Genomic DNA, 13,063 nt, shown 5'->3' with positions numbered 1-13,063 from the left:
ATGCTCATGATAAAGTTGCTTAAAATTCATAATATCGTTCCTAAGGGAGATGATCTTAGCGGGAGGAAAGTACTTAGAGAAGAAATCATCTTTACACTTATTCCATGAATCAATACTATCTTTAGGCAAAGATGAGAACCAAGTTTTAGCACGATCTCTAAGCGAAAACAGAAATAGCTTCAATTTAACAATATCATTATCCACATCTTTCTTCTTTTGCATATCACACAAATCAACGAAATTGTTTAGATGGGGTGCGGCATCTTCACTAGGAAGGCCAGAAAATTGATCTTTCATAACAAGATTCAACAAAGCGGCATTAATTTCACAAGATTCGGCATTAGTAGTAGGAGCAATCAGAGTGCTAATAAAATAATTGTTGTTGGTATTGGAAAAGTCACATAATTTAGTGTTATCTTGAGCCATCGTGACAAAGCAACCAATCCAACGCACAAGCACACAAAAGCAAGCAAAAAGAGACGAACGGAAGAAAGGTGAAGAAAAAAGCAAAGGTTTTCGAAAATCATTTTAGAAGTGGGGGAGAGGAAAACAAGAGGTGAATGGCGAATAATGTAATGCAAGGGAGAAGAGTTTATGATGGGTACTTGGTATGGCTTGACTTGACGTAGATCTCCCCGGCAACGGCGCCAGAAATCCTTATTGCTACCTCTTGAGCTTGTGTTGGTTTTTCCTTGAAGAGGAAAGGGTGATGCAGCAAAGTATCGTAAGTATTTCCCTCAGTTTTGAGAACCAAGGTATCAATCCAGTAGGAGACAACGCACAAGTCACCGAATACCTCCAAAAACAACCAACAACTTGCAACCAACGCGATGAAGGGGTTGTCAATCCCTTCACGGTCACTTGCAAAAGTGAGATGTGATAGAGATAGATAAACGGTAAAGTAAACATTTTTGGTATTTTTGGTTTATAGATTGGAAAGTAAAGATTGTAAAATAGTAGATTGGAAACTAGCAAGATGTAAACGAGATTCAATATAATGGAAAAGAGACCCGGGGCCATAGGTTTCACTAGTGGCTTCTCTCAAGATAGCAAATATTATGGTGGGTGAACAAATTACTGCCGAGCAATTGATAGAAAAGTGCATAGTTATGACGATATCTAAGGCAATGATCATGAACATAGGCATCATGTCCGTGTCAAGTAGACTGACTCCTGCCTGCATCTACTACTATTACTCCACACATCGACTGCTATCTAGCATGCATATAGAGTATTAAGTTCATAAAGAACGGAGTAATGCATTAAGAAAGATGACATGATGTAGAGGAATTAACTCAAGCAGTATGATGAAAACCCCATCTTGTTATCCTCAATGGCAACAATACAATGCGTGCCTTGCTGCCCCTACTGTCACTAGAAAAGGACACCGCAAGATTGAACCCAAAGCTAAGCACTTCTCCCATTGCAAGAAAGATCAATCTAGTAGGCCAAACTAAACCGGTAATTCAGAGAGACTTGCAAAGATATCAAATCATGCATATAAGAATTTAGAGAAGAACCAAATAATAGTCATAGATAATCTTGATCATAAATCCACAATTCATCTGATCTCGGCAAACACACCGCAAAATAATATTACATCGAATAGATCTCTAAGAACATCAAGGAGACCTTGGTATTGAGAATCAAAGAGAGAGAATAAGCCATCTAGCTAATAACGTGGACCCGAAGGTCTGTGGTAAACTACTCACGCTTCATCGGAGAGGTAATGGTGTTGATGTAGAAGCCCTCCGTGATCGAATCCCCCTCCGGCAGGACGCCGGAAAAGGTCCCTAGATGGAATCTCACGGGTACAGAAGGTTGCGGCGGCGGAAAAGTGGTTTCATGGCTCCCCTAGATGCTTTCAGGGTATAAGAGTATATATAGGTGAAGGAACTAGGTCAGGAGAGTTACAAGGGGCCCACGAGGGTGGGGGCGCGCCCTACCCCCCTAGGCGCTCCCTCCTGCCTTGTGGCTTCCTCGTTGCATCTCCGACTTCATCTCCAAGTCTTCTAGTTTGCTTTCGATCCAAGAAAGATCATCGCGAAGGTTTCATTCAGTTTGGACTCCGTTTGGTATTCCTGTTCTGCAAAACTCTAAAATAGGCACAAAAAAAACAGAAACTGGCGTTGGGCCCTCGGTTAATAGGTTAGTCCCAAAAATAATATAAAATAGCATATTAATGCCTATTAAACATCCAAAACAAATAATATAATAGCATGGAACAATCAATAATTATAGATACGTTGGAGACGTATCAACAGTGTGTGCATTGCAACATAAGCAGCATACTTTTGCTTGTCATCGAGGCCATCCCTTTTTTTAACTTATTGCTCAACACCTGCACGAAGAAATACAACAAAGGAAAAAAATGATCAAATGATCAAGGAAAAATGGTCAAATAAACATGAGCAAATGATCAAATGATGATATGATCATATCATCAAATGATTAAATGATTATACCATCATATCATCAAATGATCAAATGATGATATGATCATATCATCAAATGATCAAATGATGATATGATCATATCATCGAACTGTATTTTGTAATTTAACTGATTTTTTTCTTCCATCATTAACTGGAAATTTCTGAAATGCCAATGTAGCTGTACCTGCATGTTGTACTTCTGCATCTTCATCCATTTGTACTCCTGCATCTTCATCCATTTGTACTCATGCATCATCATCATCCATTTCATCTTCTGCAGGTGGAGTGCAGTTGAGGTCTGGGATAACCATCTTCTGCTGCTTTCAGGTACTACTGTTGCTGCTTCTCAGTAGATTCAGATTCTGTCAAATGGTTAGATCAAATTATTGGCCAGTTGAATCAAATGCTCATCAAATTGTTGGCCAAAGATGAAATGAAAATGATGATGTAATCTGAATTGTACTACTCTAGTCATATTTTGTTGTGTGTGTGTTCTCATATATTTTTTACTCTAGTCTATTTTCAGTAGTTGTCTCTCATGATCCTTTAATGAGAAAAAGAACATGTGTAATCCAGATGACAGCATTTTTAGTCTATGATTTTTACAGTGACAACAACCATTTTACAGGTCTAGGAGTATGATTTTCTGTTAAATGCTTCAAAATGCTACAATGGCAACAACCATTTTGAAGTATGATTTGCTATTAAATGCTTCAAAATGTAAGTCTAGGAGTATGGTTTGTTGTTAAATGCTTCAAAATGCAAGAATAGGAGTATGAAATGCTACATTTTGAAGACTGATTTTGAATTGGGAGCTCTTAGTTATAAGTTCTCTCTTTTTCATCGACTCCATCTACTAGGAGTATGATTTGCCTGAAATGCTACAGTGAAGTCTAGGAGTATGTCTGAAAATGCCAGAAATGCTACAGTGAAAGTCTAGCTGTTAAATGCTTTGATTTGCTTGAAAATGTCTGAAATGCTATCATCAGATTTAATGCAGTACTCTCTTTTTTCCAGCGAAGATTTGCCTGAAATGTTGTTAAATGCTGCAGGTTCTCTCCTGCCCATGGAGCCAAGTACTGAAACAAGAGCCAAGTACTTAAAATGTCTGCACAAACTGGAGTACAACAGTTTCTGGAAATGTAGTTTATGAAACAACAGGTATTGCACTATTTCTACTGATACAACAGTTTTTAGGTGATGGATACTACTCCATTAATTAGCAGATAATCAATGGAAACTTGCTAAACTGAAACATTTCTGGATTAGCCGCTAATTTCTGCTACTGTTAATCAAGATAAACTTGAAACTTGCTAAACCTGGAGTACTTGCTAAACCTAAAGTAGCAATTTGGAGTAGGAGTTTTTCTGTTAATCAAAGTAAACTAAAACATTTTCCTTTTTCTATTTCATTTTTGAAGGACTACAAGAAGTTTGAAAGGAGTATTTTGCTTTGAAGTAATACGCACACTGTTCTGAATTTTGCTTTATGTACGGTACAGGTTAATTCATACTCCATCAGTATACTCCAAGTATATTCATTTGGCATTCTTCTAGTCCATCAGTACATCTATATATGCACATATTAGTGGTACAATAATTTGAAAGTTATGCCAAATTCAGTACCAAGTCTGTACACTGTACAATAATCTGAACAAATACTGATGGAGTAACACTTGAATCATTGGCAGCAATTATCTCTTGAATTACTCTTCTCTTGAATTCTTGGCAGCAAATATCTCTTTGAATTACTCTGGTTTATGATCATCAAATTGTTTACTCAGATGAGCAAGTGTTTATGATCATTAGATTGTTTATGATCATCAAATTGATGCAGAGCGGGTACTGGGCGAGGAGATGAACCTAGGCGAGCAGCTCCTGCGCAGCGGCAAGTACTTCAGCGGCAACAACTCCTGTGTGTAGTGAGTACTTCAGCGGCAGCAGCTCCCCTGGGCGCGCACGGGCACCAGCTCGCCTTCACCAGCAGCCGGCAGTAGAGCAGCAACTCGACTCCACCAGCGGACAGGAGCAGCCCGCCTCCATCAGCAGGTAGCAGCAGAGCACCACCTGGGCGCGCACAGGCCAGGAGGAGCCCTAGGACGGCATGGGTGGAGGTGGAGGGCGGGGGCGAAAGCGGAGGTGGAGGGCGGGGGCAAAGGTGGAAGACAATCCAGCGACCTGATTCAAAATTTAAATTGAGGGTATAAACGTCCATTTGCCCATTTTCACCTGGTCGGAACATTTGCCCCCAACAACTTATATTTCGGAACAGAGGGAGTAGTACTGAGCGCCACACAATTTAAGTGAAGCAAGTTGGCTAATCGTGCCAGAAATTAGATAACAGATCGAAGTTACATGGGAGCTCAGCCATGAATGCATCAAAAACATCTTCAGTTTTTTAGGCCGCTACTCACTTTTGAAGAGCTGTTTCTTAAAAAAAAATATGGTAGTCATTTCTGTTTCCGTTAGCAAACAAGCCCTTCCCAGCATCGCCAGCACCAGCTGCGTTTCACCATACAGGAGCTCGGAACTAATTAAGCTTCTAGATACTGAGCTCGGAACCAGGTAGAGAATAGGTAAAAGAAAAGAAAAACAGACAAATCGGACGTCGAAATCTCTCCCTGCTGATACAACACAGAAGATAATAAAATGCAAGCAAGATCAGTTGATAGTTAAGCTCACGACAACATGCTTGCCTCACAAGGCAAATTAAGCAAACCACGAAGCAAGTACCAGTCGACGAATGTCTACGGAAATTAGCAAATCACAGGCGATTAATTCCTACAGGTTCACTCCAGAGCTGTAAGAGTGCATGCTACATAGAGGCTCAATCTCGGCGTCAAGCATACAGATGGAAGAAACTACACTTGACAAGCAACTTCTGCATCTCAGCCAACAAAATGTAACTGTAGATTCCTGCAGAGCAAGCAATATCATCAGTCAAACAAAATGTATTATTCAATCAGGAAAAGCTATTGGAGTTGATATCATAATTTTCTATGGCTAGAAACAGAAAAACATCAGCTTCAGAATTTTGAAAATCGTGTCAAAAAGCCCCAAAGTAGAACCCTCAGCATTATTAGATAGAACCAACAATTGAACCAGAGAACCGGTAATCTGTAGTGCAGTAGCACACCTTAGATGTGAGATAGCATAGATGTCTGGTTTTTGGCTACATTTGGTCTGCGTAGAGTAAGATAGCATAGATGTCTGGTTTCTAGCTCATGGCATGCTTTTTAGAAATGAATGAGCTAGCTAGTCACAAACAAATCGAATTTCATCAACTTGCAATACAAGGCTCAAGCAATGGGTCAGGCGTCTTCTTACTATACCAGAAACTTCTTTTGGTCCGAAATGTCTTTTATACTACTCTCTAAGTATCAAGCAATACTTTCACCGCTATTTTAATGGTAACATGCTAGTAAAAATAAAAAATGGCATTATTGAGAAAAGGCAGTTTTCATAGTGAATCTAGTCATTATATTTTGATCATGTGTTTTGTATGAAGTATTAAACATCAATAGTGGCCAAAACTGAAAAAAAAAATACTCCACACAAAGCATACTACGTACAGTTTAGAGCTGCCAAATTATAATAGTGGCTAATAGCCAATTACATATTTACGCAAGTTTGGCAGACACCAAATGACATGCTGGGAAAATGTTTAACAAAACAACCTAAAACTAGAATAGTCATCCATAAAACTCTTCTATAAGCAGCAGTATAAGATTTAACGAAGGTATACTCTTCAAATATTGCGACAATCGTAGTTCAGTAGGTATCACAATGATCCAAAATAAGCAGCAACATGGAATGGCAATTCTATAAGTCCATATAAAAAAAGAACTTTCAAACCAAATTCTCAGGTACTGTTAGTTATAAATCACTTGTGTAGACGGGACAACATTCAAAGCAAACTAGGATATGATAGAACCATGGCCACAGAAAACAGAAGTTAAAGGTAATGCAGCAACGAGTAAAAGTAAAGCAGAAATAAATCGCAGAAGCACAGGAGAGGCGAGAGGGTTTGTAGTTCATTTGCTACTGCCTGCATGAAATCATTCTAATCTCTGAGCAGGCACAAAACATATGCATAAACAGGCAGGGAATGAGGAAAGGTCCTGTATCATCAATCACTGGAGGGGCTAGAGGGAGAAGAACCCACTCATTACCCAGCAGGAACTTTGGGAGTATGGAGACAAGATTAAAGATTTAGCCTGGCATCAAAGCATGATAGGAGGTGGGCTATAGCTAAGCAAAGAGTTGTAGAGAAAATCTGAAGAGTCCTCTCTTGCAATTTGGTACTTGAGAAATGACAACAAAAGGCAAAGCAGTACGTTTTTTAAGAACGGTTCAGATAACACATACATGCAGAAGATATGTGTACCTGCTCAACCGGTACATCACATAGCATATATAACTGGACAATCATCTTATGTCTTGTGCAAAAGATCAACTCCATCATGTCCACCACCAATGTCTGTTTCTGCAAGCATAAGAAGTCAAATAACCAATAACAAGCCAATGAAAAGCCAAATAGATACGAGAGGCATCAAAAAGATGTTTAGATGAACTCACAGCTGTAGTTCAAATAAAAAAAGGAACCAATTTTGAAACAACATTAGGAACATATTACAAAAAACATACCCACTATCAAAGTTAATGAATATTCAAAAAACAGTATAAACTGATTACTATCATAAAAATGAAGATGCTATAGTATTTTTTTTTAATAAATGAAGATGCACACTCAGACCATTAGCTGGGCAGAACTCAGAAGAGACATAACTTTTAAGCTCATTCCATGCCATATTGGAAAATATAGATCAAGGCTATTAATATTTAGATTATATTCAAATAAATTTAGCCTGAAAAAGATCACATAATAAATTCTAGCAAGTTCAGATTTAGATTATCTTCAAACAAATTTAGACCGAAAAAAAATGAACTCAATGTATTAGTTTTCCCTAGTACAAATGGACTTGCTACTCGCTCGTAGCAGGACTCTCCTAAAAGTGGTAAAAGGAACAATTATCTAGTAAATTTCAAGAAAATTCGTCATTATGGATTTAAGATTAGGAGCGAGATAAGTAGAGATACTAATATTGAATGAAACAAATAGAACTATCTTTTAGCTTCAAACACACCTAGTGAGCTACCCATTTCATATTTCAGTTGGTGCAAGCTAGTTTTCATGTAGTTGTTTTCAACTTCGAACTGTTGTATTATTTTATCTTGAGGAAAAACATGCAGCTACCTCATACTCCCTCCCTTCCTAAATACTACTCCCTCCGTTCCTAAATATAAGTCTTTTTAGAGATTTCACTAGATGGACTACATACGGTGCAAAATGAATGAATCTAAACTTAAAATGCATCTATATACATCTGTATGCAGTTTATAGTGGAATCTCTACAAAGACTTACATTTAGGAACGGAGGGAGTATAAGCCTTTTTAGAGATTCCAATACAGACTACATACGGAGCAAAATGAGTGAATCTACACTCTATAACGCGTCTATATACATCCGTATGTAGTCTGTATTGAAATCTCTAAAAGGTCTTATATTTAGAAACGGAGGGAGTACTATTTTTGTGATGATGCACAAACTAGCAAGACGCTAAAGCGAGGGTGTTGGCACCCAATCTTTCACAGTGCTCAACGAAGCAACAATGAACTATAGTGGTAGCATACACTTCAAATCAAGCAAGATGCAAGAAACTGAAGCCAAAACTGGCGCCCAGATTGATTAGATCAATGTTCACACTAGCAACTCTCAGATACCCTCTCAGGAACATAACTAACAAGCAACGGATTTGGTGAGACCCTTCCGCTTTTCAACTCGAAATTTAACTCTCATCTAAAAACAAGCTGACCATAACCTAATCAATGATCCGGGAACGCTGATCATCTAGATCCTTCAATAACCAACTAAAGACCCAGCAACGTTGATCACCTAGATCCTGCAGCAAGCAACTAGTACTAATCGACCCAAAAAAAGGTGATCCGGTCAGCTGTATGTCCTGGCATGAAACAGGTTCGAACACAAAAAAAACAGAAAAATAGCTGGGACTCTCCAACTGCAATGACACGATCGGACGGCACTTCTCCTACCAGGATCTATCGGCAAGGTGCCCAGAAGGTAGGATCCACCTCGTCTGCAGGTAGAACAATAATCTTCATTGAAATTGTACCAACCAAAAAGGCAAGACTCGTTTCTCTTTCAGTTTCACCACCAGTAAACATGCTATTTATCACTGGTTTGAGAACAACAGAACGTCGGCAATTGTCACAAGTGAACATCCTGACTTAATTAGTAGCTAAGGCATGTATAGCTGCAACATGTTGCAGATATCAAAACGCAGCAACAGCGAACTTTAGTTCAGCTATCACTTCTCTTTTTGCCAATCTTGGTGTCCATTGTTTTTTTTTCTCAAACATGCACCAAAATTTAAAATCAAGTAGTTATTATGGATTTAAGATCATAAACAATATCAGCAGATATGAGAAAACTGAATGAAAGAAATATAGCTAGGGCTAACTAAGCTTCCAAATGTACCTATTGAGCTACCTAGTTGGTTCAACTGGCTTTTTATGTAGTTAATTTCCAACTGTTGTGCATCACATCAGTCAAAAAAAATGGGGCTCCAGCTATTCACAAACAGTACCAGTAGACAATTCTTGCATCTATCAATAGGCGGGTAAGATAACACTTAGTGAAGTTATTGTACAAAAAAATGCTTACCATTGTTTATTTTCTCAAACACAGGTAATGATTGTTTTATTGTATGGATATTCATATGATAGGAACTGCCAGGCTAAAGAACATAAAGTAAATTAGATACAACTAATAGATTTTTTTTCTATAACATAGTCATTACATTAAAAGCTACTCCCTCCGTTCACTATTATAAGATGTTCTGTTTTTTTCTGAATCGGGTGTATATAGATGCATTTTAGTGTGTTGTTCGCTCATTTCAGTCCGTATGTAATCCATACTGAAATATTCTAAACATCTCTTATAACAATGAACGGAGGGAGTACCACACAAGCATCAGGACATAAGTACATGACACTGCTGGTCATGAAGCAGCAAAATAAACAAATGGTACGACACTACTTAAAACTGTCGGCTTAACACAAAATGATGTGAACATAATTTCATCAGCCACTTATCGAAACATAACTTAGTTTTGTTCTAACCGCGGCGTAAGACATGGTATTACCTGCAGTGTAGACACTTTCAAATGGATAATACTGAGAAACTATCATAGTTTTGAAAAGCTTCTTGAACTTTAATGACTCAAGATTGACCACGAAGAGGCCGATAATAGTCCACAGCAACAACACATTATTGCCTTCAGCAAGCGCTAGTATCGCAATGGCCCCTTTCTCCTCTGGTTTCAGGGGAAGTATATTCTCCAGATTCATAGTCCTTCCAAGCACCCATGAAGCAACACCATCACAATTGGTCTTCCTCTTCCATAACTGGGTGTTGCAGTTTGAATCTGGCATCCTGAGGAGACCAAGCCCACCGCCCTCTGCCCGCATAAGCTTCCAGCAGCTGACCTCCTTTGGCAGTCGTATCACAGCTAGCCTCTGCTTCTCCAAATCAAACTCGAGAATGCCAGTGAAATTCCCAACAAGCAGCCAGTAAAGGGAATCTCCAGCCAGCACAGCAACATCTGTAGAAACCACGGTGGGAAAACTGATTACATCGGCTTGGACTGCCTGGTGTGGAAGGAGTGTTTTGATGGGATCTCCCCATAAGCCTGTCTTCGACAAGTAAACACAGGCGAGCGCTTGTCTGTGTTGTTGGTCGTCATCATATGCCACTACCAAGACCACCTGGAAGTGTTGGACGTCTCCAGCATCGCGAAGCACCGCCCCGTTGATCAGAGTCTCCCCCCTACATGCCGCAACCACAGGGGGAATGGCGAGGCGGTGCTGGTCGGCGGTGACGGGGTCCCACACCAGGATCTGGAGGCGCTTCCTAAGGTAGATGAGCACGAGACCATGGCGGCATCCAAGGGACATGAAGTCGCCGTCCCCGTCGTCGAGCTGCAAGGAGAAGCGGCCGGGAGGGACACGGTCGGGGGCCTCCAGAGTAGGTATGAAGGAGATGTCACAAAATATGTCGAAGAAACCGAGGAGAGGAGGGTTGCGGCCGTGGCGGAGGCGGAAGCGGCGGCAGAAGGCGGGGTCGGAGACGAGGCGGCGCCAGCGCTTGCAGACGAGGGAGGCGCGCGGGAGGGAGGAGGGCTGCGGGGGAAGGCGGACGAGGATCTCGGAGAGCAGGTCGTCGTCTTCCAGCGGCGCTACCGCCGGCGAGCGGGCGTGGCGGCGGCGGCTGGCCGCCATCTCGCCCTCACTAACTGACGCGGCGGCGGAGGCTGAAAGTGAAGTACTACAGCGCGAGCGACGATGAAAGATATCGATCGAGAGCCCAACACCTAGGGTTAGGGTTAGGTGTCGTGGGCTGGACACGTTAAAGCCCACGGTGGGTGCTAAATAAAATGATGCTGAACTGCAGTAAAGAGATTTTATTATTATTTTGACGAAAAAGCAGCAAGGTATACATTCTCTACTCCTAATGCAGCAGTTGGTAGTCTCCGCCGGTCAATTTTCGTCCCACCATGCGCGGTCAATTTTCGTCCCCGATGCAACCTACCGCTACCCACCGATTCCCCACTTCCGACAGAAAAAACGGGATGGTAACACGCTAATCTATGAAAAACGTCCTGAAAAAACCGCCCTAAAAAAATCTACAATGGTTAACCTACGAAAATTAACCGTTTCGTCCCATTTGAGACCGGCGGACCGATTCGTCCCAGCTGAAACCCTCGCAGCCGTACCGTCCTGCCCTCGATTCGTCCCTATCCTCGCTTCGTACCCTCTTCTCCCATTACCGCCTCTCAACCCTACGCCGCCACCATCGCCACTCAACCGTTCGCCGCCGCCATCGCCGCTCAACACCTTTCCCGCCGCCACCGGACTGCAAGCCGTTTGTTCCGCGTAGCGACCAACCCCTTTCCCGTATGATACGCCGCTGATCATCAGGATCGGCGTCACCCTTCAAGGTTGGCCGCCGTCAACCGCTATCATCTAGGTATGCCTCTAATAACCCAGGTACAGGGGATTGGAACCCGTTTACAAATCTTACAAATTTTACAAATCTTACAAATTTTTTGAATTTTAGGAGACCTAGGTACGGGGGATTGGAACCCGTTTACAAATCTTATGGGCATTCATCCTAATGTCACCCAGTTTGACTTCCACATCTTCAGAATTCTTTGCTTATATCTGCACAGAACCGAATCCAAGTTTATATCTTCAGAATTCGTTGCCTTTCCAGTTCATCTAAAAACTAGCACTCACCTTTCCAGTTCTGCAGGTGGTCAGTCGTCTCGGTGGCAACAGTTACCAGTTACGCAGCTCGCAACGGTTATCTGCACAAAACTAAGAGCATGTTTACATACAAACAGCAGAAGCAAATTTGAGTACGCACGAAGTATGATCAACTATTCCGCAAACGTTTAGAATGCCACCGCAAATCTAGATAGAAACAACAGTTATTTCCAGTTTATTGTTCAAACGATCAGAAAGAAATACCATGATCTGTATTTCTGGTTTTTGTATCATCTAAAAAATAGGACTCACCATTCCAGTTTTGCAGGTGGTGAGTCGTCTCGGTGGCAACAGTTATCATATACGCAACTCGCAACGGTTATTTGCACATAACTGAGACCATGTTTACATACAAACAACAGAAGCAAATTTGAGTACGCACGAAGTATGATCAACTATTCCGCAAACCTTCAGAATGCCACCGCAAATTTAGATAGAAACTTGAGTTATTTCCAGTTTATTGTTCAAACGATCAGCAAGTAATACCATGATTTGTATTTCTGGTTTTTGGATCATCTAAAAAATATGACTCACCTTTCTAGTTTTGGAGGTGGTGAGTCAACTCGGTGGCAACAGTTTTCAGTTATGCATCTCACAACTTCATCACAATGCTCCATCTGCACATAACTGACACCAAGTTTACATGCAAACATCATAACCATATTTGTATTTGCATGTACATACAAACACTCACTTTGCCAGTTTGCAGGTGGCGATTGAACTCGGTGCCGGATCATCAGAAGCAGAGAAGCAGCAAGTGACAACAAATCCCAACAAATCCCAGGTAAGAGGAAATTAGATTGTATGCCATTCACACCAGGATCAAATATGTGTTATGCTGGAAACTGATTGCAGAAGCAAATAATCATAACATATAAGCCGAGTTTATGCCATTTACACCAGCATCAAATTTGCTATTTGCATAATCTCTAATAGCACAGTACGACGACCCAGTGTTCAAACATCAGGAGCATAAGGATGGAAACTGAGTGTCACAACTAATTGCATCCTTTTAGGCGTGTAACATATTATGAACAGCAGTAGCACAGTACGACAACCCAGTATTCAAACTTCAGGAGCATAACACACACCAATGCTGGCAAATGAGTGACACAACTAAGGAAGCAAACCAATGACAAGATAGTTGTTGAGTTTGTGCCATATAGGCCCAGGTTTATATGAATATTCAGTTTTTTGTATCATGACATAAGTGACACTCA

General features: G+C 40.9%; 1 protein-coding gene across 2 annotated transcripts; it reads right to left on the bottom strand.

The window, feature by feature from the left end:
- Positions 1-5,035: 5,035 nt before the first annotated feature.
- Positions 5,036-10,905, bottom strand: LOC123135947 (F-box protein At5g03970). 2 transcript variants are annotated; one of them, XM_044555218.1, is made up of 3 exons: positions 9,662-10,905; positions 6,822-6,920; positions 5,036-5,350 (listed from the first exon to the last, which is right to left on the bottom strand). In XM_044555218.1, exons 1-2 carry the CDS (start codon positions 10,794-10,796, stop codon positions 6,868-6,870), a joined length of 1,188 nt encoding a protein of 395 aa, XP_044411153.1. In that variant the 5' UTR covers positions 10,797-10,905; the 3' UTR covers positions 5,036-5,350; positions 6,822-6,867. The 2 variants fall into 2 exon arrangements, with proteins under 2 accessions (XP_044411153.1, XP_044411154.1); XM_044555219.1 differs by having other exon boundaries at positions 6,822-6,914.
- Between the last annotated feature and the right edge of the window lie 2,158 nt (positions 10,906-13,063).

The sequence above is a fragment of the Triticum aestivum genome, chromosome 6B (assembly GCF_018294505.1).
Source record: "Triticum aestivum cultivar Chinese Spring chromosome 6B, IWGSC CS RefSeq v2.1, whole genome shotgun sequence".
NCBI lineage: Eukaryota > Viridiplantae > Streptophyta > Magnoliopsida > Poales > Poaceae > Triticum > Triticum aestivum.
The sequence above is the reverse complement of the archived record's forward strand: the minus strand, read 5'-3'. Positions and strand labels throughout refer to the sequence as shown.

What these genes read in the sequence shown, in the direction of transcription:
- LOC123135947 (XM_044555218.1), bottom strand. Translation starts at nt 10,796, where the DNA reads ATGGCGGCCAGCCGCCGCCGCCACGCCCGCTCGCCGGCGGTAGCGCCG. An exon ending in TGAAAGTGTCTACACTGCAG is followed by an intron (nt 6,921 to 9,661) that starts GTAATACCATGT and finishes TTATGCTTGCAG; the next exon opens with AAACAGACATTGGTGGTGGA.